At 42.2% G+C, this 27,990-nt stretch overlaps 1 protein-coding gene and 1 long non-coding RNA gene across 4 annotated transcripts; one reads left to right on the top strand and one right to left on the bottom strand.

Annotated features, from left to right (window-relative positions):
• Positions 1–106: 106 nt before the first annotated feature.
• On the top strand, positions 107–26,574 carry ZFYVE1 (zinc finger FYVE-type containing 1). 3 transcript variants are annotated; one of them, XM_053979920.1, is made up of 13 exons: positions 107–935; positions 2,871–2,967; positions 4,769–5,305; positions 16,073–16,577; positions 18,388–18,602; positions 20,636–20,742; positions 21,551–21,659; positions 22,251–22,348; positions 22,447–22,564; positions 22,900–23,070; positions 24,367–24,547; positions 25,041–25,154; positions 26,325–26,574. In XM_053979920.1, the coding sequence occupies exons 3-13, from the start codon at positions 4,808–4,810 to the stop codon at positions 26,555–26,557; spliced, it is 2,349 nt and encodes a 782-aa protein (XP_053835895.1). In that variant the 5' UTR covers positions 107–935; positions 2,871–2,967; positions 4,769–4,807; the 3' UTR covers positions 26,558–26,574. The 3 variants fall into 3 exon arrangements, with proteins under 3 accessions (XP_053835895.1, XP_053835894.1, XP_053835896.1); XM_053979919.1 differs by lacking the exons at positions 107–935; positions 2,871–2,967 and adding an exon at positions 3,390–3,804; XM_053979921.1 differs by lacking the exons at positions 107–935; positions 2,871–2,967 and adding an exon at positions 3,390–3,804 and having other exon boundaries at positions 4,724–5,305.
• On the bottom strand, positions 22,351–24,472 carry LOC128808609 (uncharacterized). The gene is made up of 3 exons (XR_008437504.1): positions 24,389–24,472; positions 22,753–22,841; positions 22,351–22,526 (listed from the first exon to the last, which is right to left on the bottom strand). It is a non-coding gene; the product is annotated as an uncharacterized LOC128808609 (long non-coding RNA).
• Positions 26,575–27,990: the final 1,416 nt, after the last annotated feature.

Below are 27,990 nucleotides of genomic sequence, written 5' to 3'. Positions count from 1 at the left end.
CCGCGGCCGACCATAGAGCGGCGGCGGGCAGAAGGGCGGGGGGGAGCCAAGGGGCATGCGCGCTGCCGCCATCTTTAGTGCGGAGGGCGGCGCGGGGCCGTGACCCCGCTCGGAGCTCCGCCATGTTGAGGTCAAGCACCGCCGGTCGGGGCTAGGGCGGGCTGGAGGCCCTGGAAGGCCTCTGGCTATGGGTGTCACGGAGCCTTGCCCGTGTGTCAGCCGTCATGGCCCCTCAGACAGACACTCCGGCCAGGCTGAGCTGCGACCCACCCGTGATGGTGGTCGGGACGGGCTGTACCGCAGGCAGAGAATCCCCTCCCTCGGCCTGCCCGCATTGTTTGGGATGCAGCCCAGGATACAGCTGGCTCATGGAAGGTTCTGTGTGCTATAAAAGACTTAAGAATTTACACAGCAAAAAGAGCGAGCACTAGTGTCTTAGGCAGCCGTACGCTCATCAGAAAGATGTCACTGTGCTATTGGGCCTAGACATGGGCTACAAGTGGTAGTTTCTCTGACCTACTTTCAGCATTTAGACTACATTAAGAGACAATTTTCAACATGACATACAAGACAGTAATTGCTGTAGTTACACCACTGTTGGAAATGAGTTGCAAGCAGAAAGAGGAAGTGACTATGAATGAGAGGAATGTGATCTTACAGATTATTATGAGGGAGACCACAAAATGAACATGTGCATAAAGCTGTTTAAAAAATGTTGGATTAGGTAAGGGAAAAATGTGTTGTATTTTCTGTTGTTTAAAGAAAAGTGCTCAAAAGAAAAGAGCCCAGTGACAAAATCTCCACCTGTAGACTGACGTCTTCAGCACAAAGCAGATTAAAGCTATTTGGCTGATGTCATACGTGCTGCTGAACAGCCAACAACTGTGTTGGAACTAAGGTCCCGTTCATCACCTTGCTTTACATGATGTGTAAGGGTAAGTATTCTAGCAATAGCAGATTTAAGAAATATTTCAAGTTTGAATGCATTTTCATCCCCCCACCAGAAACAGCATTTTGACTTTGTATTAATTACAGCTTATTCCAAACAGCTGGCATATCTCTCTCAAACTAATACAAATTTAGTAACTACAATACTGACTAGTGATAATATTTTAAAAAATTTATAAGCATACCTAGGAAAACCAAGGAAAAGAGAAAGGCATAACTAAAATTTTCAGAATCTTCTCTGTGTTGTTGTCTCAGACAACAACAGCTCAGCTTAAAAAAGAAATGTGAATCCCAAACTGATTTGTACGGCTGTAATAAGTTTTTATTTACAGGAAACATTGCAAAGGCTTTGCTCATGTACATGTTAATCTATTTTTTTAGCCAAAGAAATAGGCTATTTTGCATTTATTCTTCTTACACAAATCAACTGTAGCCTTCTGTATCCTTCTTAATCAAGGAAGAATAGCTGCAGAAGTATCTAGTAAATGTAGCTACTTTCCTGTCTTTACTCTTTCTGCTATGGGATTTTAGAATTACCCACCCCTAGTGCCTGTATTATCTTCCTGCCTTTCATATATGCAACTGAGATCCCTTTTCCAGATAATGATCACAGTTCAATTTCTGCAGTTCTCACTGCAAACTCCAGAATTTTGTGCTCAAGCCAATCATGAAGATTGCAGTACATGGCTTTCAATATTAAGGTTAAAATTAAGAGGTGCTTTTCTGTCTGCCAATTGTCTTGTATTTCAAGCATAAGAAATCATCCAAAAAATGTTAGGCAGCACCTCAGGGTACCAGGGTCACGTTGTTTCTAGACTATGTATTTTAAACATTTTATATGCATTTTTTCTTCCTCATATCCTTTAATTGCTCCCTCTATCACATTACCAGTCTAAATAAAGGCACTTAGAGGAAGATCCCTTAGATGCCAGACTCATTGATCTCATTCCTTGGCTCCTCTGAATAGCACTGTGAGATTTAAAAGTTTCTACCTCATATGTATTAGTTATATTCATTATTCAGGATTTTTTCAGTCTGAAGACATTTGGTTCACCAAAACTTTATTCTTATATATGTCAGTCTATTTTGTCAATCTCTTAAATTAATCTTTTATGAAAATACATTATTGTAACAGCATGAAAGAGAACAGGGAAGAGAGTTACTGTGCCAGTCTTCAGTCATTCATCATCACTAAGCTGCGTAAAAAAATAATTAAATTATGTATATGCCTACACAAATATATATATATAGTACAATCTAGTATAACAAAAGTACTTCAGCAATACACTTTAATTCTGAGAGGGCCTCAGTCACTCCTTGTGTTAGAAAATTCACTGATGCCTCATTTTCACAGTAATTGGATCTGTTGACTCAGTTTTGTGAAATGATGATACTTCAAAGTAATTACTTTGTAATTTAGATCCCTTTTGAAACTATTTCTCTAAAACTGAAGCAGGAGACCAAAGGACGGGGCACCTTATAGCTGTCTGTTAGTGGTTATCAACATGTAATGTCCACTGAAGGAAAACAGTGCATGTCCCTCCTCTGGTTTAGTAACCACTAGCATTTGATCCAAACATCCAGCCGAAAACTCTTGTTACTTTAGAAGAGTAACAAGTATAGCCTGTGCACTGGCTGTTCTACAACAAAAATATTTTTGCATATTATCTAAATCAGCCAATGAAAAACAACTCACTATTTTCTTGTCGGACCCCATGAGCTAACATTGGGTTTGGACCCACTGCTGGCCAAGGTTGCTTCCTCACCAAATGGTTTCTTTGACCATCTCTGTCTGGCTTTCACCTCTCATTCCCATGGCTCCAGTTTGTGACAGTGAATCTGCCATTTCTTGGCAGGTGTGTGCCTCTATTTTGGACCTGCAGTCCCTTTCAGCTATATAAATTATGGCTGTTTACCCATAGGTTGAAGCTACAGTCATGAAAGAAACCCCAAAGGCTACAAGTGACAGTGACCAGTGGCTCTCCTTGTCGAGATTTCGTTTAAACCAATGAGTGGCAGGTGAGATTTGGGCAGGAAGTGCTCTCCTCTCAGGTGGACACCATGATCATTCATTTGCCAGACCTGGAGGCCTGGGAGCAGCCGCCTTTTCGTTCTCCAGGCGGTGGGAGGAGAGAGCTTCGCTACGATTTTCACCCCTTTAAACCCTGCTGGAGCTGTTTACGCTCCTCCGGCGCAGCTCCTTGGGGAACCCAGGCAGTGTGAGACAGTGGGGCGAAAACAAAATGAGGGGAGCAGAAAACCTCGGCGTCACCGCAAGGGCCGGCGCACCGCGCCTGCCCGCCACGGGCACCGCGCGTCCCGGCCGGCGCGGCGAACCCGGGGCGGTGCAGCCTCCGGACTACAGCTCCCGGCGTGCCAGCGCCGCCCCGCCTTCAGCTCGCCGCCTTCCCGTCTCCGCGGCGAGAAAATAACCCCGAAGTTCCCCGCGATCAGCTGATCCCGGCTGACAACGAGGGGAGCGGGCGGAGGGGGCGCGGGTCCTGGCCGGCCCTGCCCTGCTCAGTTCCCCCGGGCGCCCCGACTGCATGGTCGACCACTGGGGGAGGAGAACCGCGAGATCCCCCCGGGCGCAGAGGGGACGGGGGGGAGGAGGAAGCCGCGGCCGGGACCCGAGTCCTTAGTCACCGGCTGCCGGCGGGAGGAAGGGGAAGAAGGGTGGCCGCCGGCTTGTAAACAATAGCCCGGCTCGCGGCGCCCCGTGCCGTGCCGTGCCGTGCCGTGCCGCCTTTGTTCCCGGTCCCACCGCGGCTCCCGCCCGCTACCGCTGCTCGGCGGGAGGAACCCGGGGGTTTCCCCCTTCCTGGCCGGCCGGCGCGGTGCCGGGCGCAGCCCCAGGTAGGTCTGGGCGCGGGGGGAGGCGCCGGCCGGCACCGCCGTTACGTAACCGCGGGCGGGACGCGGGGTCCGCCTGCAGCCCCCGCGGGCGGACGAGCCACAAGTGCGGCCGCCCCGCGGGGCAGCGCCCGCCTGGGGCTGCGGGACTGGCGGGGAGAGGGGGCGCCGAGGGTCATCCCGGAGCGAGAAGGGCTCCGCGCTGGCTGGGAGCAGGGGAGGCGGCCCCGAGGTAGCGGTCGAGACAAAGGCGGCGGCGAGGTGCGCAGGCTGCCCTCGGCGGGCGCTGATCTCAGCGCTCTGCTCTGGCAACTTGGGGCGCAGAGGGAGATGGAAAAAAAAATACGTTGTCTGTCAGCCTGACTGCGGTAGCGATCGTCTTCTAGTGTTACTAGAAGGAGCGCACAAAGAGAGCGGATTTTTGTTTATCTGGCGAAGCACATCAGGAAATTCCCAGCAAATAAATACTGTGAACTCTCTGAAGGAGGAGCTTAGCTGTGGAGTGAAAGCAGAGAATTTTCTAGTCTTGACACGGTCCTTTTGTGTGTATGTGCATATATATGCATTTGTGCATTTCTGATGCCTTTTTTGTCTCTGTGTCACCAGCTGTCTCCGTTCTCAGCTTCAGGGAAATACTTGCTGTATCTGTTGAAGTACACCAGGCTGGGTTTTTTTTTTCTCATCACTGACAGGACGTTAAACAGCTAGGCAGAGAAAGAATGTATACCAGCATTTGGGTATAATAATGCATGAAACCAGCCACGTTGTCTAAGTTTATTTTGGAGAAAGAAAACTTCATTAGTACTTAACAACACTCTTCCTGCAGGGCAGATCAGTGTATGAATCTTGCAGAAACATATATTCGTTATTTAAAATTAGCTACAGACAACATTCCTCTTGTGTTTCTTTCTTTTGTGGAAAGAGTAAATTTGGAACTGACTTTTACACGTATCATTGTTTGGAACAGAAACAGGAGGGAAAAACATTGCTTTAAAGAAATCTGAAGATGAGTGCCCACACGCAAACTGTGGAGAAAGGACAGAACACGACACTCCTGTGCCAGGAAAGCTATGTTTGCAGTGGGACAGATGAAGCAATCTTTGAATGCGATGAGTGCAGGAGCCTGCAGTGCCAGCGTTGTGAAGAAGAGCTGCATCAGCCAGAAAGGTTGCGGAACCATGAACGGACCCGTATAAGACCCGGCCATGTCCCGTACTGTGACTCCTGCAAAGGTGCCAATGGGAACATAATGCATGCCAGTATGACAGGCTCAAGGCAGATAGCAGCAGTGAGGTGCCAGGTGTGCAAAATCAACCTCTGTGTGGAATGTCAGAAGAGAACACATGCTGGGGGGAACAGAAGGAAGCACCCTGTCACCGTTTACCATGCTGGCAAAGCCCAAGAACAGGAAGAGGAGGAGGGGATGGATGAGGAGTCCAAGAGAAGGAAGATGACAGAAAAAGTTGTGAGTTTCCTCTTGGTGGATGAAACTGAGGAGATTCAGGTAAGAACTGTTGTGGTTTGTTGTGAACAGGCAAGATGCTTTAGTTTCTTTCTTAGTCTAACAGGCTGCTGTCATGCATGGTTAATACTTGAAGTGTAATTGGCGGCAACGGTAACAAAATGATGGCCAGGTAAAGTACAAATGCCACTGAGCATCTTGGGCTAGAGAGACACAGTGCCTTCGAGTGGCCCTGCTCATGAGTTCCTCAAAAGGTCAAGTTCACTAAACCTTATGTGTGGCAAGAGCCTCCTCTAAGAGGCTTGGTAAGCAAAGCTGGTGAAAGAATTGACTCTGTACTGAGACACACACAACTAAGATAAGAGCTGTCTGTGCAGGATGCTGATCGTTCCTGAACAGAATTGAATACAGTGTATTGCACTAGGTGTCCTGGAAATGGGAGTGCTGACAGACAATTTCCTGCTGTATGACTAGGAGAGGGTACTGTACCAAGTAGTGCTAATGCAAGACTACAGCCCATTGCTACCATTTAGCACCAGTAAATCCATATGATTTTTAGGAGTAGAACAAAATAGAAATAAGTGTCCTAAGTGTTCCATACAAGTCCTACAGACACCATGGTTAATATATATTGCTTGTCACAAATATTATTACATGTTAGCCTTTTGTTGAAAGAGGGGGCGAAGTTGTCACTGGGGTAGGTCTGCTGATAAAAATGATAGGAACTAGCTGACTAGGAGCAGTCTCCCAGGAGGCACTATTTTAGAAAGCCTAGCATTCAATATATGCAGTTATAGAACTCTCCTGTTGGCCCTTATATTTGGTAATCATTTTAGAAGGCAAAAATGTGTGAAAGCCACAGAGCATATTAATTACACAACTAAAAATTGAACTTTGTTTTCTGACTTTCAGTTTGCATTCCCTATGTTAAACCTCATTCAGGAGCCACTGAAAGAAAATGTGTAGTCACCTGGAGACTCAGTATCAGGTTGCTCTAATTTAACTCATACTCATGCTACCATCATTAAAAAGAATTGTGATTATATTCTTATTCTTGATAGTTATTTGTATCCATCATAGTAACAGTTGATGTGCCTGTCATGCATCACAAGGAAATGTGACTTAAGTATCTCATATCTATTTTATACTATAGAAGTGTGTGTACTTATATATATGTGTATGTACACAGTAATTATACAATAATATAGAATAGTAATATTTTTGTCAATTCAGGTGTACCGACTGCTAAACTGTCATGGCTTTTGAAAGGGAAAGGGTGGAAAGGGTGACAGCCCTTATTGTGCACTGACATAGAATGCACAGTATGCAGGACAGCTGTGACTGTAAACAGAGTGCTTGAGTTTCAGGTCTTTAGCAGTCTTAAGTTTGTATGCCTCCAAGCCCTAAGCACACACTTATTTCCTTGTAATGTGTGACAGATGCAACTATTACTTTAAGATACAGACTTTTCAATAATCCTCCTCTGGCCACTAGAGCAAGCTCTGAAATGCCTTGGAACAGGGCTGTCCTGCAAAGCTGCTCACAAACTGTGTCTGTGTGTGGTTGTACTGGTTTAAGTTATATTTATACTCATGAATCTGTAAGCCTTATTGAGGTAGACCTTTGGCTGCCTCCTGCAAGCAAGTGCATTTGCTATTTAAATGTCATGGGCAATATGGCCAACTTCCTTATTGGGACAGCAGTGGTCCTTTATCAGATCATAGCAATTTGGTCAGAACAGGGTTGGGTTGAAAAAGCTCTCCAAAAAATGATCTTATTTCACTATGAAGATGTTGAATCAGAGCTCTTCCATCTGGAGTGATCCTCTCTTCCTCACGGCTGAATATGTATGTGACATCTCACAGCCAGTATCAAAGCAGTTTGAGAGATTTCAGTTAAATTATTATCTGACAGCTGGAATTTACAGACTGATTGCTATTATAGTGATAATTCTGCTAGTGAGCTTAAGGACCTTTATTCAGAAAGGCCTGTCAGATGCCACAGAAGATGTCTTCAGAGCTAAGTAGTCGTCTTTTGCTCTTGATAATATTGAGGAGCCAATTTAGCTATTGGAAAGTGATCATCGGTGTCTTATTTTGTGCTTGGCATTATTGAGGGAGAAATCATTAGAATGGTCTTTATTTAAACCAATTTTTTGTCCAAAAATGCCAAAATATTAGTAACTTGGAATATGGAAGTTCAGAGTTTGAAAGTGTGTGGCTTTTTAAGCTTGAGCAGACAGGATAAGAATTTAACAGAATTTAACAGCTGTCTTTAACTGTTAGTGACCTTTGGAGCTTGAAAATTGTTGCATTAGTTGGGAAGTAAGAGAGGAAACTGCTGATTTGCTATCAATGGTAGATTTTGCGATAGGAATGTTAAAAGCTACAAAATTACAAATGGTAAAAGCTACACCACCCTACCCCTGCCCCCCCCCCCCCCCCCCCAATTAGATGGAACTAGTTAACGCTGCTGGAACAGCAGATGATGGATTAAGATAATCACTCATGTATATTTGTTAACAAACATATAACTTGAATGCAGGGCTAAAAGATTTGATTTTAGTTTCCTTTGGAGTTGTTAAGCTCAAGTGGTTATGTTTCATCTTGTTGTTCCTATTGGCTTCTTGGAGGTGGTAGCTCTAAAACAGAAGAATATTTATAGTGTGTAAGCAAACGACTGATCTAGTTCTAGATCCAGAAGCAATGTGGATTAATCCATAAGGAGCTGTGCCTGAGCAAATTGGTTCAGGGGAGAGGTGGAAATTCTCAGTTTGGGCTCAGCAGTACACAGATACAGCTATGATAATTCTGAGATCTGCATAATTGTCTTTGTGCCATGTTGCACAGATGTGCTGGCCTGCTCAAAGCTTTTTGTGCTTTGCAGGCATAGCATAAGCTCAGAAAGCTGAGGACTTCTTGTGCTTGTTCAAATCCAGTAGACAGAAAAGGTCCCATTTTAAATCACTGCTTGTTTTTAGAAAACCAATGGCAGCTAAAGGTTGTGTCTGTGCAATACAAGCTTCCCTGTGATGTTCATCATAACAGCACTATATCTGAGCACCTCAAAATGACGTTGGCTCTCTCATGTTAAAAAAAAGGTTGTTAAAGGTTAAATCCAAGTTTGTACTGCAAGTCTCTGGAAGAACAGAGAGGGAGTCCAGCCTGGAGTCCAGCCCCAGCTATCTCACACCACACAGTGCAATGCTTTGCAACTCTTGTGAGTTAGTCCCCAGGCATCCTGACCTACATGACGAATTTTTTCTTCCTTCTTCCAGGACTTCTTGTCCCTCATAAGGCCTCACTGACTTCTATTAGAAAACAAGTCATGACTTTTACAAACTGGCATCATCTGCAGTTTAGACCCCATTCTAGGCTATGTTTCTCAAACTCTATTATGCAGTTTCTCTTTACACAGTATTAAACTTTTGGTCTTATCTATTGCATATCTAAAGCTGAGGCTTCAATTTGTTCTTGATAACTGCTGCATCTGTTTGTTAATTGGCTCTGACATATCTTCCTTGCTCATCTGAGAATGATATTGTGGGGATTACTTCCTCAGTCAATTGCTTTGGTCCTGTCACTCTTTACATCTTCCACATCTCCTCTTCGCCTTGTTAGACTCAAACTGTGTGCCTTCTTTTATTATATGTGTAAGTCCCTCAACTGAATCTCCTGATCTGCTCTGCCAAGATGTCAGCTTTCCTTTCTTATCTTTAACTTCCTGGATTCTCAAACAGGCATCATTGGTGTTGTCACTTGCACACAGGAGGCAGTTCCCATAAGAAGTCAGAGTCAATTAATTGGGTTTTTAAACTGGTATTTGTGTATCTATTAATTTGTGTATCTATTAAGGAAAATACAGTGAAAAACAACAATAAAAACATTACTCAGGTTGTGATACTTGTTTCAAATCCTGAGGCTCTCTTACTGTCCCATGAACATTTTCACTCACCTGGATCTCTCTTTGCCGCTTGTACTTATATTTATGCAGTTTCTGGAACACTTTCCATTTTTGCTTTGTCTTTATGCAACACGCTTGCAAAGGAGCTCTTTATCATAAAACAGAGTTTTGCATCTGTTATACAATGAACTTTTATTTACTACTACTTTTGAGGCAGGGCTGAATGCTTTACAATGCATAACAACAGTGCAGTATTTTTATCTTGGGGAACAGATGTTGGGAGTTCTTACCACAAGATCAGAACTTGGTTGTAGTGTCACTAGCAGCTTCTATGATAGCACTTTGTCCAAAGGCCTAATTAAGGACTCAGCACATATGCTTAATAGAAGTAGGAAAAGTCTTCATTGACCCCAGAAGATAGAGGACATGCTTGGTTATTAATATCTGCCTTAGAGTTTGCTCATCTTTGACCAGAAACTAGCTCTGTCACAAGAAATTACCCAATCTGTGAGTTGCAAACAAAAATAAAAGGTACTGGCTTTGTATTCTGACTTACTAAGGAGACTAGAAGAAAAGAAAAAAATTCCTCTATCTAGTCACAAAACTAATTTCCCCAGCTGTGTAATTTTATGAGGGAAAAGGAGCATACATTAATTGCTATGTCTCCCCTGAGATATCCATATGAGCTCCCTTTCTTCAGTTTGCAGTGTCTTTTTGTTGTGCCAATAGATATCTCAATTTTCTAAATACAGCCGCATTCTTTGAGGCTTTTTCTATTCTTTCTAGCAGGTCTAGACACCTAAAGGAGTTAGGTCTTCCCCTCAGCAAATACGAGCAACATCTGTGTAATGCTTTGCAGTCAGTTAAGATAACGCAAAATAGCCCTTATTTAAATGCAGACCATTTTGTACTATCATTAAATAACCTGTCACTAACAGCATAATAGTTCATGTGTCCTCCCTCCTCTGTCCCCTCCTGTGAAAAAGTTACACATACATCCTGATGACTCTGCAGGGTTGCTAGCTGCTTTGCTTTTCTCACTCCTTCTGTAAACCTGATGGAAATACTGTGATTTTTCCTTATTATCTACTGATTTGAGCCTGGATAAAGTCTAGGGATGAGAGAATGGAGTCTCTAGGAATGCTTTTTCTTGTCAAGTATTCTTTGTCCATTAGTGGGAGCTAACACAAGTGTTCTTTAATGAAAGAAGGTTATGATCTCTTAAGTCTGACTTGTATTTGTTAGCAAATAGTGCTAGTTCCTGTGACACTCTTGTTTCATTTGCTGTTGGGGGAATGTGTTTTTGATGGGGTATTTTTTTTTTGTACTTTAGGGTAGCACAGTCAGCTCTATATTTCTGGAAAATTTAGTCCAATAAATTAAGTCCAATAAAATAAGGAGTCACAATTAGTATATTTGTTATGGATATAAAGGAGGAAGAAAAAAAATTGAAGGATCTGAATTTTTTAGGCTGGTGTGATCTGTTGGATCAGGATATGTAGTTTCTGTCTCTTGATACTGTTGTTGTGCTATAGATGAGTTTTCCTCCTCTTTTTGCTTTAGTGAAGTTTTCTTGCCAAGTTATTTTTGGGAGTTTACTGTCCTACGCTCTAAGAATTTTTCTCTTATTACTTTGTTATTTTTCAGTATTCCTCCTATCTCAGTCTGTCATCAGTTCACCTAAATTTAAGTGCACCGTTTTTCTGTCTTCGGAATAAAGTAGTAGAGAAACTACTCAGCAATTGCTAGTTAGGAGTATTCCTTTTTCCACTGGGCATATACCAGTATTTTGAAGAGTGTTTTTAGAAGGTGGGAGAGAGCCATCCATTTAACAAACACAGCTCCTTTGACAGTCTAAGGCTGACTCTTAGCTAATTTTTAACATAGCCACTTACAAATAGTGCTTTTCCCTGGAACCAGTCTTGCACCTTTTTCATGATGCAGTACTCTTGGGCATTAATTAAAGTCTTTTCTGTCTCTATTGTCCATCTGCTATATGAGTGCTGGTGTGGAAGGAAGAGTCAGTTGTCACTGACTCAGGTGAGACATCCTGCAAGCCACTCTGGAATTACCCAGACTTTCATTCAAGAAGTTCCTGAACTTAGTTCAGTTTCTGAACTAAATATTCTTGAGGGGGAAAATGGGGTGTTTTAGTGTTTCCCCTGCTGTACCCCTCTTTGTACTTTTCCAATGAATACGTTTGGGCTCTTGAATGCTGCCAATAGGAATGTGATGTGAGTGCTTTGGGTTTCATTCAAGAAAGTAAAATCAGCTTGCTCTCTTCTAGCCCTTCTGTCCTTTCCATTGCCTTCACTTTCTCTTTTCTGCAGTGATCACTGGGAGACAGATGTCACTGCAGTACACACTTCTGGCTTTTTTACCTGGGTTGTTAATGCTTTGCTGTAGGATCACGTGAAGGCAGAAGATTGAGTCCTTTGGCCTGCCCGTTCAAACACCCTGAAATTGGGAAAATAACCAGAGTAACTGTTTTCTAGGAAGAATGCAACTGTTACACAAGTAAGTTTGTAAATGCCCCTCTTAACAAGGACAGTGATATAAGTAGTGTCCACACAGGTAATTGAGTTACTCTTAGGAGTATTTAGGAAGACAGCATGAACTTGCTGGTTGACTTGATGTCTTCTGGGCAAGTCTCTTCGCATGGATGTGGTCTCTGCTGCTAGAGCTGTAACTTTCAGGTGGTAATTGGTAGCTCTGTGGCCAAATTAACATCTACAGGAGCTTGAAAGGTATTTAGGGTACAAAACCATGACTTCTGCATTGTTTATTGTTCTTTTTTAGGGTTAGATGATACTATTATGTTACTGTTATTTTTGCAGCAGTTGCATTCACTTCAAAGTCTTTATTAGTTTTCAGTCCTTGAAAAAGTACTTTTTCAGCAAGCAGGCAGTTTAGTGGACTTTGTAGTCTTTTTTCTGCTTTTGGAAGTTTGATATAACTTAGCTATCTTCTACAAGGTTAACTTACCTGGTAATAGCAATATTTCAGTCAATATTGCCACTTGGGTTAGGGAGGAGTCCAGTCAAATTGGGTCAATCCAATCCCCTTTTTTTTTTCTACCACTGTCTTAAAACATTTGAAATAGGATCTGTTTGGGTAGGGTTGTTAAGCAGGATTTAACTCTTCTGTCTTTGCCTCTTTCAGAGTTCTGTAATAATAGACATGGGCCTCAGACATGGGTAGCCTCTACCCTTCATTGCAGGGACCACTAAGTCCTGTTGAAACTCATGCTGTTAAGCTCCATACAAACCCATGAAAATATTGAACCTGAATTCCTGTGCCAGTGTTGTGGGAAGGATAATTTTGGTCTGAAAAATATATTCAGTTCAGGGACAGTATTGTCCATGCGTATGTACTGTGGCTGATAACAGTTCTCAACAGAACCCATAGGTGGTACTGCAGTGAAGACAAATAAACAGGAAAAAACCCTTCAGGTTAGGAAACACCTCTAATACAAATGCTTTCATCTGCTTGAGCCAGACCTGCGCCCACATGGGGAATAACATCAAAGTGTGAGAATCTAACCTTAGATCCCTGTAGCATGTCTGTCCCCTGGTTTATTTTGTCCTCCCAGCATCTGGTGTCAGGTCCTTCAATTTGGGCTTGAGGCTCTGTAGGACTCCAGACCTGAAAATACTGATGTCCACTGTCAGCTTGGCTGAAGGCTAGGAGATCACTGATGACAGTCGTGATTAATGTATTTAAGTGTTTGCTGGATCAGTGATTAATAAGTGATAAGTGATTAATAACTTACTCTTGAATACCAGATTGGAACTACTGGTATGATATACACAATTCTATAAACTAATCTGTTGACACAGCCCTTTGCAGAAACTTTCTCAGGCTACTGGAAAACATTTACTTAGTAAAAAGTAACTCTTTGACCAGTAGAATTAATGAAGTCTAATTTCTGGGATGTCTTCTTCCCATTATCCAGTGGTTGTCCACATTTTCTGTCTTTTGAGTAAGAAGCAGTATGTGTGCTGTCATGGACCAGCCTGCATGCTTACTGGATAGCATGTATGGGCATGACTGCTCAGCTAACTACTGTGTCTTAGAGGTGGCAGGGTGTGGACATGAGACATGCTCTTTCCTCAGTAATGTTATTAGAGTCTTTCTTTTCTACTCTGTTGTCCATTTTCATAAAACTTTTAGGAAATTTGTTTTTTAGAGGCTCTTATTTCTATATGAAATCGGTGTAATTAGATTATGAATTTTAAGTTATATGTGGAAGACTTAATTAATGGCATAAATTATATTTTCTATGGAAAGTCATGCAGAAGAAAAGGTAAAAGAGCAACCTAAGGTAGAAAACTAGAGCTGCTTCAACTTAAAAGTCAGCTTTGATTCTTCTTGAGCACCTGCTTATGATCAAAATCTCTAGATTTTGAAGCAGTGTTTTCAAGAACTGGTGTGTGTTGAGCTGGGCAGATCTGATAGGTCTCTTCTGTTTCCAGGTTTAGTAATTGATATGATACTCTGTCCTTAAGATCAATTACCTAATATTGGCTCAGTTTTGTTTTAGAAGTTCAGGACTGCTTAAGAGGTTTGCAGATCTTCTTTTAGCTTGCTTTGCCATTTCTCCTTCTGATTTAAGGTGTTTAAATTCTTGTAAGCATTGTCTTTTAAAAATATTTTCTGAACTGTGAGCAGCATTACTTGTATTGCCAGTGTTAAGTAATGTTTTAAGGTGAATTCTTCTTTTTTTTTTTTTTTCCCACTTGATTGATTTGATCACTTGTACTGATTTGTCTCAGATGTTTGTAATTTTATGCTGGTATACATTTGGATGTGCTGTTACAAATCTTGTCGCTTACATTTCCATTCATTGAGAAAGGTGTTAAATTTATATCATTCTTATTGACTTAGTGGTTGTGTGTCAGAAGATACTGTTGTGTGCTGGTTCTCTAATCATAGACTCACTTAAGTTGGAAAAGAGCTTTGAGATCATCAAGTGTAACCATTAACTCAGCACTGCCAAGTCAACCACTAAACTGTTCCTCAACACCACATCTACACATCTTGTCACCTTTTTGGTGAGAAGTTTAGGAGGTGGGAGTTAAAACCAAAACATTTTTGAAGAAGACATTATCACATTCCTTTTTGCTTATGTACACATAACATCTTTATATTGTCTAATATGTGAATGTTTTTAGGAGCTATTCCATGAACCGTGAACTTCCTTTCTTCCACAGAGACATCTTAAGAGACACTAAGGAAAACTGCATCTGTCATCTAAGCTACCTTCCTGATGATAAGCTAATAATCACAGCTACCAAGGAAGCAGACCCTTTCTTGTGCACCTGTAATCTCAGTGTATCTTGATGTTCCCCCACAGACACCGGGAAAGATTCTCTTGAGAGCATTTTGATGTCTCTTGTTTCCTGTTTTCTTCTACACTGTGAGGCTGCCTTGAATAGTTTGAGTCTGTGAGAAGTTACTGCAAGCCCACAGGTTTTCTTTGTGAACACTGTTCCCAACCACAATCTGTCACACTGGCTATTTTTTATGTTTTTGTATGCTGGCTGATTTTTATTTTCCTTCAAAGTCTAGGTGCTGTTGATAGTTTTGATGAAAGCAAATGGGGCTGGCTAAGCCTTAAACTAATTTGCTGATTTACGAATAAGCTTGTTCAAAGAAACCATTTATTACTTCATTGTCTCTCTGGTTCATAGATTGTGAGATCTTCCAACTGTACTCGCAGGATGAAAATAGCTAAGAGCTTCCAGAAGTTAAGTGGCAAATGAGAGGGGATGGAAGCCCTGCTCTTTTCAGTTGATGGGAAGTTCTTGAAGAGGGAATTGAGATGAAGAAAGTGAATTTAATCTTTCTCAGAAAGTGCTTTTGTCATATTCTTCCCTGTCATATAATATATGGATAAAACCTGTTGGAAGACAAAACAGTAAGGGCTAAACAAATGAATGAAGCATGAAACCTGTGAAAGCCAAGGATCTATTCTGCAATAAGATCAGGGCAGGCTCTTGTACAGAGCCCTAGCCCATTTCACTGCTTGTTTATCTGCTCCTGTTGCTCCAGCATCTGAACAGAAAATGCCCTGTTCTTTAGCCTAGACAGCACAATGCTTGACACTTAAACTATGTAAAGCCAAAGAGAAAATTACCTGCACTTCTTTTTGGTTTTGTATATGTGTGTTCTTTTGTTTTATTTTTTAATGAAAGTACAATACAGTAAATTATGAAAGGGATCATTGAGGTAGTTGTGGCACTTCTGTGAGAGCCAGTTTGACCTGCTTCGAGCACCTGACTCCAGTGCACAGCTTTGCTGCTTCTTCTCTGCTCCCACTTTCCAGCTGAAGGATCGATCAGCTGGAGAGCGATGGGAATAGGACACTCTGTGTCTGAGAGCCCCTGGCTGTGGATGCAGCAGAAGTGCATGGCAGATATTTTTGTACCTAAACAGGTATTCAACCTCTGTGGATGAGGCAAGTTAAAGTGGTAAGAGCAATCCCCTCTTTCACGCCTGAACTTGCAGGCTTGCCAGGAGACCAGTGCTACTGAGAAAGTCTGCCATGCTCCAGGCAGCTGTTCTGACAGACTTGGAAGTAGTGTTATGCTCCCTTGTCTGAAAGGGCTGTCTCAGAGAATGGGGTGAGGTACTAGAGAGTTGACTACTTACATAATCACAGTGAGGCATGACTTCCAAAATAGTTACATGATGGAACAACATAAATCTCATCAATATGTACATTTTACAAAACTGCATTCTAGTATTTTTCTTTGTACTTCTTGGTGCTACAGAAACTTATGATGAAATCTGAAGAGGACCTAATCACTGTTTTTAATCTTATGAATCCTGACACCAGCTGTGTTTTCAGTGCTGTCTACTCCAATTGCATAGTTATAATATTTTCTCTTTTTGTTTTGGAAGGTAAGGAATGAGGAAGACTTTATTAAGAAACTGGACTGCAGTCCTGACCAGCACCTAAAGGTAGTGTCCATCTTTGGGAACACAGGGGATGGCAAGTCTCACACCCTTAACCACACTTTCTTCTATGGCCGAGAAGTCTTCAAGACGTCTCCTGCCCAGGAGTCTTGCACAGTTGGAGTCTGGGCAGCCTATGACCCTGTCCGCAAAGTGGTGGTCATTGATACAGAGGGCCTCCTGGGGGCCACTGTGAACCTGAGCCAGAGAACACGGCTGCTGTTGAAGGTCCTGGCCATCTCTGACCTTGTCATCTACCGTACTCGTGCTGACAGGCTCCACAATGACCTCTTCAAGTTCCTTGGTGATGCCTCAGAGGCTTATTTAAAACACTTCACCAAGGAGCTAAAAGCAACCACAGCGCGCTGTGGCCTAGATGTTCCTCTGTCAACTTTGGGTCCAGGTGTCATCATCTTTCACGAGACTGTGTACACCAAGCTACTGGGCTCTGGTGAGTAGGCAATTCCAATTACAATGTGCTCAACACTGTCTGTAAACTATCAGGTTGCCTTGCATATTCAGCACTCTTTACTCCCATGTAAAAATGTGATTTGGGTTTTGCTCTCACTAGTTTCAATCTGGGAACATTCCCTCTTCCAAATCAGCTAGAATAATCCTCTTAGCCAGCTGAACATCAGCACTGAATCATAATGAGTTCTGCCAGCCACAGGAGGGGTCATCATACAAATTCATGAGTATAGGTGATACGACAGATGAAGGTGAAAACTGATGTGGTGAGTTGACCCTGGCTGGATGCCGGGCACCCACCAAAGCTGCTCTATCACTCCCCTCCACAAGTGGACAGGAGAGAGAAAATATAATGAAAAGTTCATCAGCTGAGATAAGGTCTGGGAGATATAACTCATCAAATACCATCATGGGGAAAGCTGACTTGACTTGGGGATATTAACTGAATTTATTACTGACAAAATCAGGGCAGGGTAATGAGAAGTAAAATAAATCTTAAAACCAGCTTTCCCTCATCCCTCCCTCCTTCCCAGCTCTACCTCCTCCCCTGCCATCCATGCAATAAGACAGGGTATGGAGTTATGGCCAGTTCATCACACATTGCTCTTGCTGCTGCTCAGGGAGAGGAGTCCATCCCCTGCTCCAGTGTGGGATCCCTCCCATGGGAGACAGTTCTCCATTAACTTCTTGGATGTGAGTCTATCCCACAGGCAATAGCAGCTGAGGCTCAGTCCTGCTGTTTGTGAACATCTAGGAGCTGTCTCTTGTGTAATAAATACCTCAGCAGTCCTGGCTGACCCACGTTCTCATTTTGGCTTTTCTAAACAGTGAGGTTTTAAACTAGTAGAAGAACTTGACATTATTTCTGGTTATTATTGGAGTAACTTCTTAATAACTTTTAAATTACATATAAGGCAGATCCTTTCCTTATATACCAATTTGCTGATTAGCAATTCAGCCTTTCATGAAGTTGTTGACATTTGCTGTTTCATCAGTTCAGCCTTTAGTGACCCATGAGGACACTTTGCACCTGTAAGCAAAGTCAAGGTCACAAAAAAAAAAAAATTATGGTCACTTCTGATCACAGTAGGAATAGGAAAGAAACCTCTTAGCATATATGGATATGCAGAAAGCTGTAACCATCAATCTCAATGGATAATTGAGATTATCCCATTATCCAAGTAAGTGTGTTTATGTAGTTTTAGGACAGGAAAGATGGGGCCTGCCTTATTCTGAAATGTACACCAGGAACTTGGAAGCAGGCAGGAGAATGTGGTTGGCTCTGTTGAGTCTGACCTGATGTGGCAGTTCTGAAATGCTTTGCCATGTACAAATTGTTGATAAAGGCTTGGTCTTCCGTGCTACAGGGTTGGCATGGAGAACAGGCAGCCCATGTAAGGTTCATGTCCTCTACTTATCAGGTGCTAGGAATAGCTATACCAAGTTATGGTCTGATGAGCAGAACTAAAAAATGTGCTGACATTGTGTTTCCTTGTATTGTGTCCTAACTTGCTCCGTAATCTGGATATCTGTGTTTCAAAATCTAGATGTGTCTGGTTTTACCTGAGAAACTTGGTCTTAGAAAAGACAGCTTTAAAGCTGTGTATCACAAAACAGAGACTGCTTTTGGAAAGTTTTCCTTGTTTTAAAATGTAATGATAACTGCATTCCAGATGTAGTAGAAGATTTAATTAAGAAAACTAGGTCTATATTGCATATGAAAATACTATGCAATTAAAGTATTGTTTTAAACAATCAGCTCCAAATGAACTTGCTGATACTCTCACATATAGATCATCCTTCTGAGGTTCCTGAGAAGCTCATTCAGGATCGGTTTCGGAAGCTAAGCTGTTTTCCTGAGGCTTTCAGCTCAATTCACTACAAGGGAACAAGGACATACAATCCTCCAACAGATTTCTCTGGGCTTAGGCGAGCTGTGGAGCAGCAGCTGGAGAACAATACTACTCGGTCACCCAGACAGCCCGGGGTTATCTACAAAGCACTAAAAGTAAGTGAAGAAGAGTTTGTCACAGTGTTTATTTGTACCACTGTTGCTATTAACTCAACTGTGGCTCATAAAGGCAGAGCACCTGAAACAGTGATGCAGACTTGCATGCAAGTCTTCCATGAGAATGATAATTTGTCTAACAGCCAGGGAGGCTGAGTAGTTTTGTTTTTTTTTTTTTTACTTCAAAACAAACACTTCAGTAAAGACCATGGGAGAAAAATTAAAGAGCCAAACTGAGCAAGATCATAAATTGGAGCTGGGAAGAAAAAAATAATGATGCTGTGAGTGACAAGCACTTAATGACAGTGATTGACAAAGAGAGACCGTAGAAGGTTTTTTTTTATAAAATTCCTAAAGTTGGCCTCAGCACAAAAGGAGGAAATGCAAGAGACTTGGAGAGAGTTAATAGTTGGCAAAACCTAGCACTGACTAGTATAACCCAAGGGCTAGGAGGCAAAAAGAAGGAGGAAGGAGTTGTGCTGGTAGCTAGGGAACAGGATGGGATCAAGCCAAACGATGTATTACTTTAGAGCAAGTGATTTTCTTAGACACTTCCCTTTGCTAGGATGTCACAGGGATTTTTGGGTCTTTAAATTTGCAGTCTTTCCTACAAGTTTCCACATACCACTGCCTGATTAACATCGTATTTTCTTTGGCCTGAAGAGCATAGCTGTCATTGGGGAGGGGCAGGCAGAGCTGGGGCATATCTGCAGAAGGAGGTAGTGTTAGCAGTCTTTTCTGGTGTTAGTCACAGCTGTTGGAACAGATAATTCTGGCTGCTCTTCGTTAGTGGTAGCTGAAGCACAGAGGGAAGTGTCAGGGTGGCATGTACTCAGTTCTTTGCATTTGGGAGCAGACAGGCAGCAAGGGGAAAAACAGTTGGTATCATTAATTTTAGTTTAACTTTTAGGACGTTATTGCAATAATCAAGTAGCCTGGTTTCACATATAGCTGCGGGTGTACTTAAATTCATGACCAGTAAAGTGTTCAAATCACTACTGACTACAAATTAACTTCTTTTGCTTCAATTGCTGAGGACACAAGATTTGCTATAGATTTCTGTCCACTTCCTCTAACTTTTGAATTCATTCAAAAGTATCAGTATCAGTCACGCTTAAAAGAGAATGTGAAGAGAATTGTGTGAAATAAAATGTTTAAATAGACAACTTATCTGAGGGAAGCTGTGGTGAGAGAGGTACACACAAGTCTATGTGTAAATGCAGTCAACCCTTGCTAGACAGCAAAGATGCACCCACTCCACCTACCCCAGCCCTGTGAGGGGAGGGGGAGGAAGAGAAAGGCAGGCAGCCACTATATAAACCTCAGCTGTAGGAAGAGTTTCAGCTAGATCTCATGCCTTCAGAGATCTCCATTAAGAAAAACTGTAACCATTTGCTTTGTTCCAGTACTTTTTTTTTTTTTCCCCTAAACATAACAGCTAAAAGAACTGAAAAAGTTAAGTGTGCCAAGACTAAGGACTGATTTAATCTGAGAATGGGTGTTCCTAGGAAAGGGTACAAATCCCTTTGTCTCAGTTTTGCCATTTCACCAGAGAAGAGCAGTTGTTCAAGTGGCCAGAGGACAGCTCAGGGCAGCACTTTCTGAGCCAAGAGGCAAAAAAATGTGTTCTCATGAACTATGAGAAATGATCCTATGAGTTTCTTTTCAGAGGTTTCCAGAATGCAAAGCCCATTTAGCAAGAACCCTGCTATTTTGAGCATGGATTTGATGCACAGAGGTGGATGCAATTTTCTACCACCCATTTCTACTACAAAATTCAAACTAGGGGACAGGAGGAGAGAAGAGCGGAGAAAAAGAATATCTTACAAGTATTCAAGTCACTTCCATACAAGTGCAAGATTGCCTTCTTGGTTCGTTTCCAATCCTCGTTTTTTTTTCCAGACTAGTAAGACACATTTGTTAGCAGTGTACTCTCTCTGCCTCCCCATCCAGTAGAGGAATCCATGCTTTTTCTTGCAAAATGTCTTCATTGCCCTTAATCCCTTTCCAGTTCATTCTTTTTTGTTTGACAGGCTCTAAGTGACCGGTTCAGTGGGGAGATCCCTGATGACCAGATGGCTCACAGCTCTTTCTTTCCAGATGAATATTTCACATGCTCCTCTGTATGCCTCAGCTGTGGGTAAGTAGATTAGAAATGCTTCTCCATCCTCCTAGAGGATAGTGCTGCCCCCATTTGTAGCCACAGAATGTAAAGTTTCTGTGACATCTTGACACCTGACATCATCTATCCTCAGCTAATACTTCCAGGCAAAATCGGCTTGAAATTCAACTCTTATGTGAACTGGACAGCCACTATTGCCACATCCCAGCTGGATTCATGGTTTTTGCCCACCGTTTTTGTGCATGACTACAAACCTGTGCTGCCCATATCTTTTCCCAAATGCAAGCAGGGCAGGAAGAAAGGAGTGTCTAAATAAATCCCCTGAAATTTCTTATGGTGTTTCTTTCCTGACCTTTTTATTGCCTAAACAGTATGAACAATCCTAAAGCATGCATCATGGAGTGGGGCTGTATTCAGTGACTAGGTCTAAGTGGAGCTCCATGTTTTATTAGATCTTGGCTTGTAGCTCTCTGGAAAGAGCCCCAAGATTGAGCCTGGAAGGGCAGTAGATGGCAGTCAGTGCTCTGAGTCTGGAAGCTGTATAGCAGCACAATGTTGTGGCTGGTTATGCTTCTTTTCTGATGCTGAGCATTTTCTGCAGTGAATTGTTGTGAGGTGCTGCTTTGTATGGGAAACAGTTGCTACACCTCCTTCTGAAGAGCCTGCCTTTCAATAATAAATTATGTCATTGCTGTATGTACAGTTGTGAAGATGGTTTGAGGGCACAACATCTATAAAAACGCAAGATAGCAGTAAAAATGAAATCTTGGTGACATCTGTCCTGTGTCTAAGAGCAACAACTCATGGGTTGCTCTTGCATACTCAGGTGTGGCTGTAAGAAGAGCATGAACCATGCAAAGGAAGGAGTCCCTCATGAATCCAAAAGTCGATGCAGATATTCTCACCAGTATGATAACAGAGTCTACACTTGCAAGGTGAGATACAAGGACAAGGTCTGAAGAATGAAAAAGGAAAGGATGACCAAGTAAATGAGGAATATCACAGGCATATGCCTGCATGTGCCTGTTTTCTTCCTTTTTTTATTTTTAATGTCAGAGGTGCTCATAGCCTTGACAAGAAAAATTGATCCTTATTTGACTTGTATGTTTGCTTGGAGAGTTCATCACCTCTGTGTGCTATGTGTTCTTTTATAGCTAAATTTTGAAGTTGGCTGCTCTTAACCTGGGTAATGTTGACCTTTTATATATTTGACACAGTAACTTATTTGCTTATGCCCAGTGCTTGGTATTAGTAAAAATTGGTATCAGCCAATTTTTCTGAAGGATCTGTGCAGAAGACAGGAAAATTTTTGACTACCATCATGGTTTTTATTGATATAGAAATACTTTGCTGATGTGATTATTGATAGTGGGTTTGGTTTTGCTTTGTTTTTAAATGAGTTCTGATGAGTGCTCCTTTGCTGTGGACCTCTGTATGCTAATTATGTGCTTTACGTGGCCAAACAGCAGCCAGATGTAGATTTGGATTCCCAATAATGTAGTTTTAATTGAGCCTTTGTGTTGTAGGCCTGTTATGAACGAGGGATGGAGGTCAGCGTGGTGCCAAAAACCTCTGCTTCCACGGATTCCCCTTGGCTGGGCCTTGCCAAGTATGCCTGGTCAGGGTAAGTACTGCAGCAGGGATCTCTCTGCTCTCTGTGGTCTCTGTGCTGCCTAGTGCATGGGACTTGCCAGAGAGGTGACCTGTCCTCCTCCTGTGCAGGTACGTGATCGAGTGCCCCAACTGTGGGGTGGTGTATCGCAGCCGGCAGTACTGGTTTGGCAACCAAGACCCTGTGAACACTGTAGTGAGGACAGAAATTGAGCATGTCTGGCCAGGGGTAAGTCTGGTTGCTGGATAGTCTTTGTGTATGTGTGCAGCCATGCCCATGGTAATTTGGTTCTTCTGGATGTTGATGGAGAAAATAGATTGCCTTTCATTAAGCTGGTCCCTGCTGTTCAGAAGAGACTTTGCAAGGGCTTTCAGGCATCTTTTGACTATCTTGAAATGGCTAAGTTGCCAACCTACTTCTGTCTTTCAAAGCTGGGCTGGTGAGTCTTTTATTCCTGCTTGCCCTCCAGTTTATCAGGAGTAATGGGTTACAGAGCCATCTGAATCTAAAAAAAAAAAGGTTTCCCTGTTTTTATTCTCAAATTAATATCTGTTTCATTCCAGACTGATGGATTTCTGAAAGACAACAACAATGCAGCCCAGCGTTTGTTGGATGGCATGAATTTCATGGCTCAATCAGTATCTGAACTTAGCCTGGGACCCACAAAAGCTGTGACCTCCTGGTTGACAGATCAGATTGCCCCAGCTTACTGGAGACCCAACTCTCAGATTCTGGTAAATAGCAGCTGCTGGAGGGAAAGGCTTTGCCTAGCTAAAACCCCTTTTCCTTACTCTTTAAGTAATTAAAGAACTTTTCAGATTCTAAATGCTTCTTTGTTTTACTGCAGTGTCATGGTTTGACATGGAAGTAGATTTTTTCAGGAAGTTGGGTCAAACCAATCAGTGGTCAGGTTTAGAATGGCAAGAACAGAGAAAAGCTGAAGAGGGAATGGTGATGCCCTCTGTCTTCAGGAAGATGATCTAAGTTCTTGGACCCTTGGCCCCAGGGGAAAATGGGAGGGACTGTGTTTCCTGGAGGGTCTATGGTGCAAGAGAGACTCCTCTCTCCCTTGATAGACTGAGTATTGATTATCTAAAGGGTAGCAACTTAATTAAGAATCCCAGGTGATGTCTCACTGTAGTTGTTTTAGAAATTAGGTGGGAGGAGGAGTGTTTTAGAGGGTCTTCATCCTAGATTTAGTGTGTGTGTCTTGTACAGTAGTAGTAGTTTAATAAAGTTTTTTTTTTCATTTGTTATCAAGCTTGGACCTGCTCTGCTCTGTTCCTGATAACATCTCACAGCATTTCTATTAGAAAAGTGTATTTTCATGAGGGCACTGGCATTGTGGCAGTGTCAAACCATGACATGCAGCAATCCCTACTCCTACAAATTTGAGGAAACTGAAGTTCTCTCTCTTCTTTCCATTCTTGACTTAGCCAGAGAAATTATGAACAGAGACTTGACCCAGCCCTGATAAAGAGACTGTTTCTGCTTGCTCTTTGTGAGCTATTATCCTAGCAATATTACAGAAAATCTTGGCTTGCATGAACTTGTTTTTCAAAACAAATAACCAACACCTTAAATCTGGCCACTGCAGTTGATAGTACTATTTTTATAGATTAAATTCTGGTTTCATACCAGATGTAAAAAGCTGACCCAAACAGTTCAACTAGGAAAGCATTCCCTGTGTCTTGCTGGAAACAGATTCTTCTTCATTGAAAACTGTCTTCTGAATTCTTACCCCGCACAAAGGTCAAATATCCATCATTCAGCCCTACATGATATGGCTGTGTTTATTTTTGATGGTGAATGAAGGGATCGTAGCAATATATTGGCTTAACCAATATACACCTACTGTTCTAAATCACTTTCCTGGGGTAAAGTTATGGGGCTGATAGCACCCAAGTCTTGTGTGTAACTGTATTTTTCACAATTTTAGTCTGAAACTTGCCATCCTGGGCTTCTGCTCTCTATTTTTCACTTTAGGACAATCAAATTAACAGTTCTTCCTTCTGTGTTGTTCTGATTAGAGTTGTAAGAAGTGCAACACACCTTTCAAAGATAACGACACAAAGCATCACTGCCGGGCCTGTGGAGAGGGCTTCTGTGATGGCTGTTCTTCCAAGACCCGTCCAGTGCCTGAGCGAGGCTGGGGACCAGCACCAGTGCGCGTGTGTGACAACTGCTATGACAACAGGGGCATCCAGTTAGGTAATCTTGAGTTGATTGTGACAGAACTATCCCTGGGCACTAGCCTGGAGTCTTTGTCCCTAATTTCTGGATCACAGCCAGTTTCTGTGGATGTAGACAGTGTTGTTCACACTGGCTTTCCAAACAGCGTTTGGTAAGGAAGCTGAAGAGCTCAATATGTTTTGGAAGAAAGATGACCCTACCAGACACCTGAACTGCTGACAAAATTATTTTCTAATTGTATCTTTACTTTTGTTTCCCTAGCAATTGCTAATGGTCTGGTGCTAGCATTAGAGCAGGGGTGCTTATGTTACAGCAGACTGTATATTTTGTCCATGATTGCTAAAATGAACACTCTGCAATCCAAGATTGTGGATGGGGAACATAAAGGCTGAGGAAAGATTCCAATCTGCCTTTTGGGTTTGCTGCTGGTTTTGTTAATGTAAATTAACTGAAACTTGGCCGAAGGGGTGGTGGACTTGGGTGTTGAGCCCTTCACTCTTGTGTTATGCAGATGTGGCTGAACTGCCTTCAGATGAGGAAGGGGGGACACTTATTGCCAGGAAGGTGGGGGAAGCTGTGCAAAACACGTTTGGAGCGGTGGTGACAGCCATGGACATTCCCTTAGGTGAGTTCTGTTCTGTTCTGATGGTTTTTTTTTTTTTTTGTTTTTTTTTTTTTTTGTTTTTTTTTTGTTTTGGTTTTTTTTTTGTTTTTTTTTTTTTTGTTTTTTTTTTGTTTTTTTTTTTGTTTTTTTTTTTTGTCTAAAGGCATTTTTGTTTTCAAAGAACAAAACTTGTTATTAAACTTCAAGAGTTTGTGTGACAGGCTGACACCTCTGTTGGTTGAGAGTTCTACAGCCCTCTAAACCTCTTCTGCTTGATGTTTCCTCTTGGTTTTCAGCATGTTGTTTCTGCAGATCACACTTTCTCTTTTCACCCTATTAAGCAAAACTGTGCACCAAGCTGTGAGTAACTCATGCTTCCCTGATAGATTCACTGCAGTGACCTGCCATTTGAAGTTCCCTAGAGACTGGCCCATTAGGAAGCATTTTATTAGGTTTGGTTTTCTTTCAAAGATGCTGAGTACCTTTTAAGTGTGTTCATGGATACTGCTGGCACTTCTTGGTACTTCTGAGGGGAGGGCTGAGAATTTGAAGCTGTCCAGGTTGGTAATGATGAGGAAATAATTAGTAGTCTGATTTCATGGCGAGTTTAGTGCAGGGAACCTCTGCTGCTCTTTCATGTGCTGTGTGGCAGTTCAGGTATGTCAGCAAACATTTCACATTTGAGTCTTCTGCTGTTGCATCTGACTTCCTACTCATTGCACAGGTCATTGTTCAGCTGCTTTGCCTACAGCATGTCTGGCCTTCACCTTTGTGGGTATTTGCTCTCTGACTCAAGGGCAGAATAAATCCCTTTCTCAGTTCAGATAGTAAATGCATTTCTGAGTATTTGATTTAGTGACTTTGTGTTTTTTTTGGCCACAGCTGAAACTGCAGGTAGGGAAAAGAAAGTGTCTTAACCTCTGGAAGAGTCTGAGTAAGGCAAGGTGCCACTATTAAAAGAGACACAGTTTACTCTTTGAAGAGAGGCAGAATGTTGGAGAATTGTAGAATGCCCTAAATGGCTACTCATTGCACTGAAGGATTCTGTCAGTAGGTCACGTCCCCCTTAATGGCAGCAGTATGACTTGCAGTGTGTGAGTGCCTCCACTGGAGTACATTCTTGATATGCTCATGTTCATGGATTATTTTGTTCTCCCTCGTTCTCATCCCCCCACCTCACTTCCTCCCTAGGTCTGGTAAAAGATGCTGCCCGACCTGCATACTGGGTACCAGATCATGAAATCCTGCACTGCCACAATTGCCGGAAGGAATTCAGTATCAAACTCTCCAAACACCACTGTCGGGCCTGTGGCCAGGGATTCTGTGATGAGTGCTCACACGACCGCAGAGCGGTTCCCTCTCGCGGATGGGATCACCCAGTCCGAGTTTGCTTTAACTGCAATAAAAAGCCTGGTGACCTTTAACCCCAGGCTGCTCTCCAGATCTTTGCAATTCCTTATGTTCTCAGGGTTACAAATGAAGATATCTGGTCTCCCTTTCACCTTCTAACCTGTTGCAGCCAGAGTGCATGTTTCCAGTTTCTGGCCTCCTCTCGTGTTATATCCATCTTGGAATGCTGGGAATGAGCTTACATTCAGCCTCTAGGTTTTAATTTCAAATTAACTGGGAAAGGGAGGGAGCTCCCTTGTAAATGAGCAACCCAAAATCCAGTGTATTTTATTCCAATAAAAAAAAAAGATATATATATATATATCAACTATGTATAATTTAGTATATTAAGAATATGGTTGAAAATGAAGCTTTGAGTATTCCTAGTTCAAATTATGGATGGTGGTGTTCCTTACTGTATTGGATCAGAATTATGGCCTTCTAATTCTTCTTTTGGAATGTCTTGCTGATCGTGATGTCCTGTGAGGAAGTTTTGGACTCTGTGCTGCCAGGAATCTCCAGTGTTGATACATGAATTACACCTGGCAGTTCAACCAACTCTGCATCTAGAGGTGCTGCTGCCCTTCTGACCATGGAAGATTAAACCCAGATTTATTAACAAGTTTGTTTGAACTATGATATGAGCAATGGTCTTGCAGTGCAAGAGGAATCAAGTTAACACAGACTCCCTGGTAGAACTCTGAAAGGTAAAGCAAATCCTATGGCAGGAGGCAAAGGATTCTGATCTTGCCATTTCAACTTCAATACTAGATCAAAAGGTAGCAGGGTTTTTCTCTCCCTGACAATGTTTTCATGTACTCAGGTTTTCTTCAAGTTTCTCTGCAAGATCATTGCAGTTAAAAGTTTTGTCTAGAGCAGAAGAAGAGAACAAGTTTTGTAGGCAATTCTGAGATACAAAGTTTGAGTTGTTTGGGTTGTCATGACTTTCCTTTTCCCCCACTTTTTAAGAGATTTAATAGTCTCTGAAGCATCTGTGTTCTCAGATATGGTTGCATAGAAACTGCACAGATTTGACTTACTTTCTTCTAATATGAACTTACAAATCAGCCTGGAAAATGGGAACCTTTCTTCTTTGCTCCTAGCAACTGGCACTCACTGGACTTCATCCTTTTGTGAAAGGACTGCAATGAATTCACAGATTTTAGTATGAAAAGCACCACTTAACCTAACTTATACTGTCATGTACTGTGGATTTGTAGTTCCACGTATAAGAAGTATGAGACCATTGTGGATTAAACTGCCTAAAATTCTCCCTTTTTGGCTTACATAGACAAAAATTCTTTCACCACATGAGAGTTGCCTCCTCTTGGAGTGGCTGGAGTTTAATGCAGTGTCCTGCAACTGTGGTATTTTTCCCCCAGCTTATTAAGTGTGCTCTTGTGTGATGAGATGCCCAACACCCTCTTTTAAGACTGTATTATTAAATTAACTCCTATAAAGAACTTTA

This window comes from Vidua macroura, chromosome 6 (assembly GCF_024509145.1).
Source record: "Vidua macroura isolate BioBank_ID:100142 chromosome 6, ASM2450914v1, whole genome shotgun sequence".
NCBI classification, from domain to species: domain Eukaryota; kingdom Metazoa; phylum Chordata; class Aves; order Passeriformes; family Viduidae; genus Vidua; species Vidua macroura.
The sequence above is the reverse complement of the archived record's forward strand: the minus strand, read 5'-3'. Positions and strand labels throughout refer to the sequence as shown.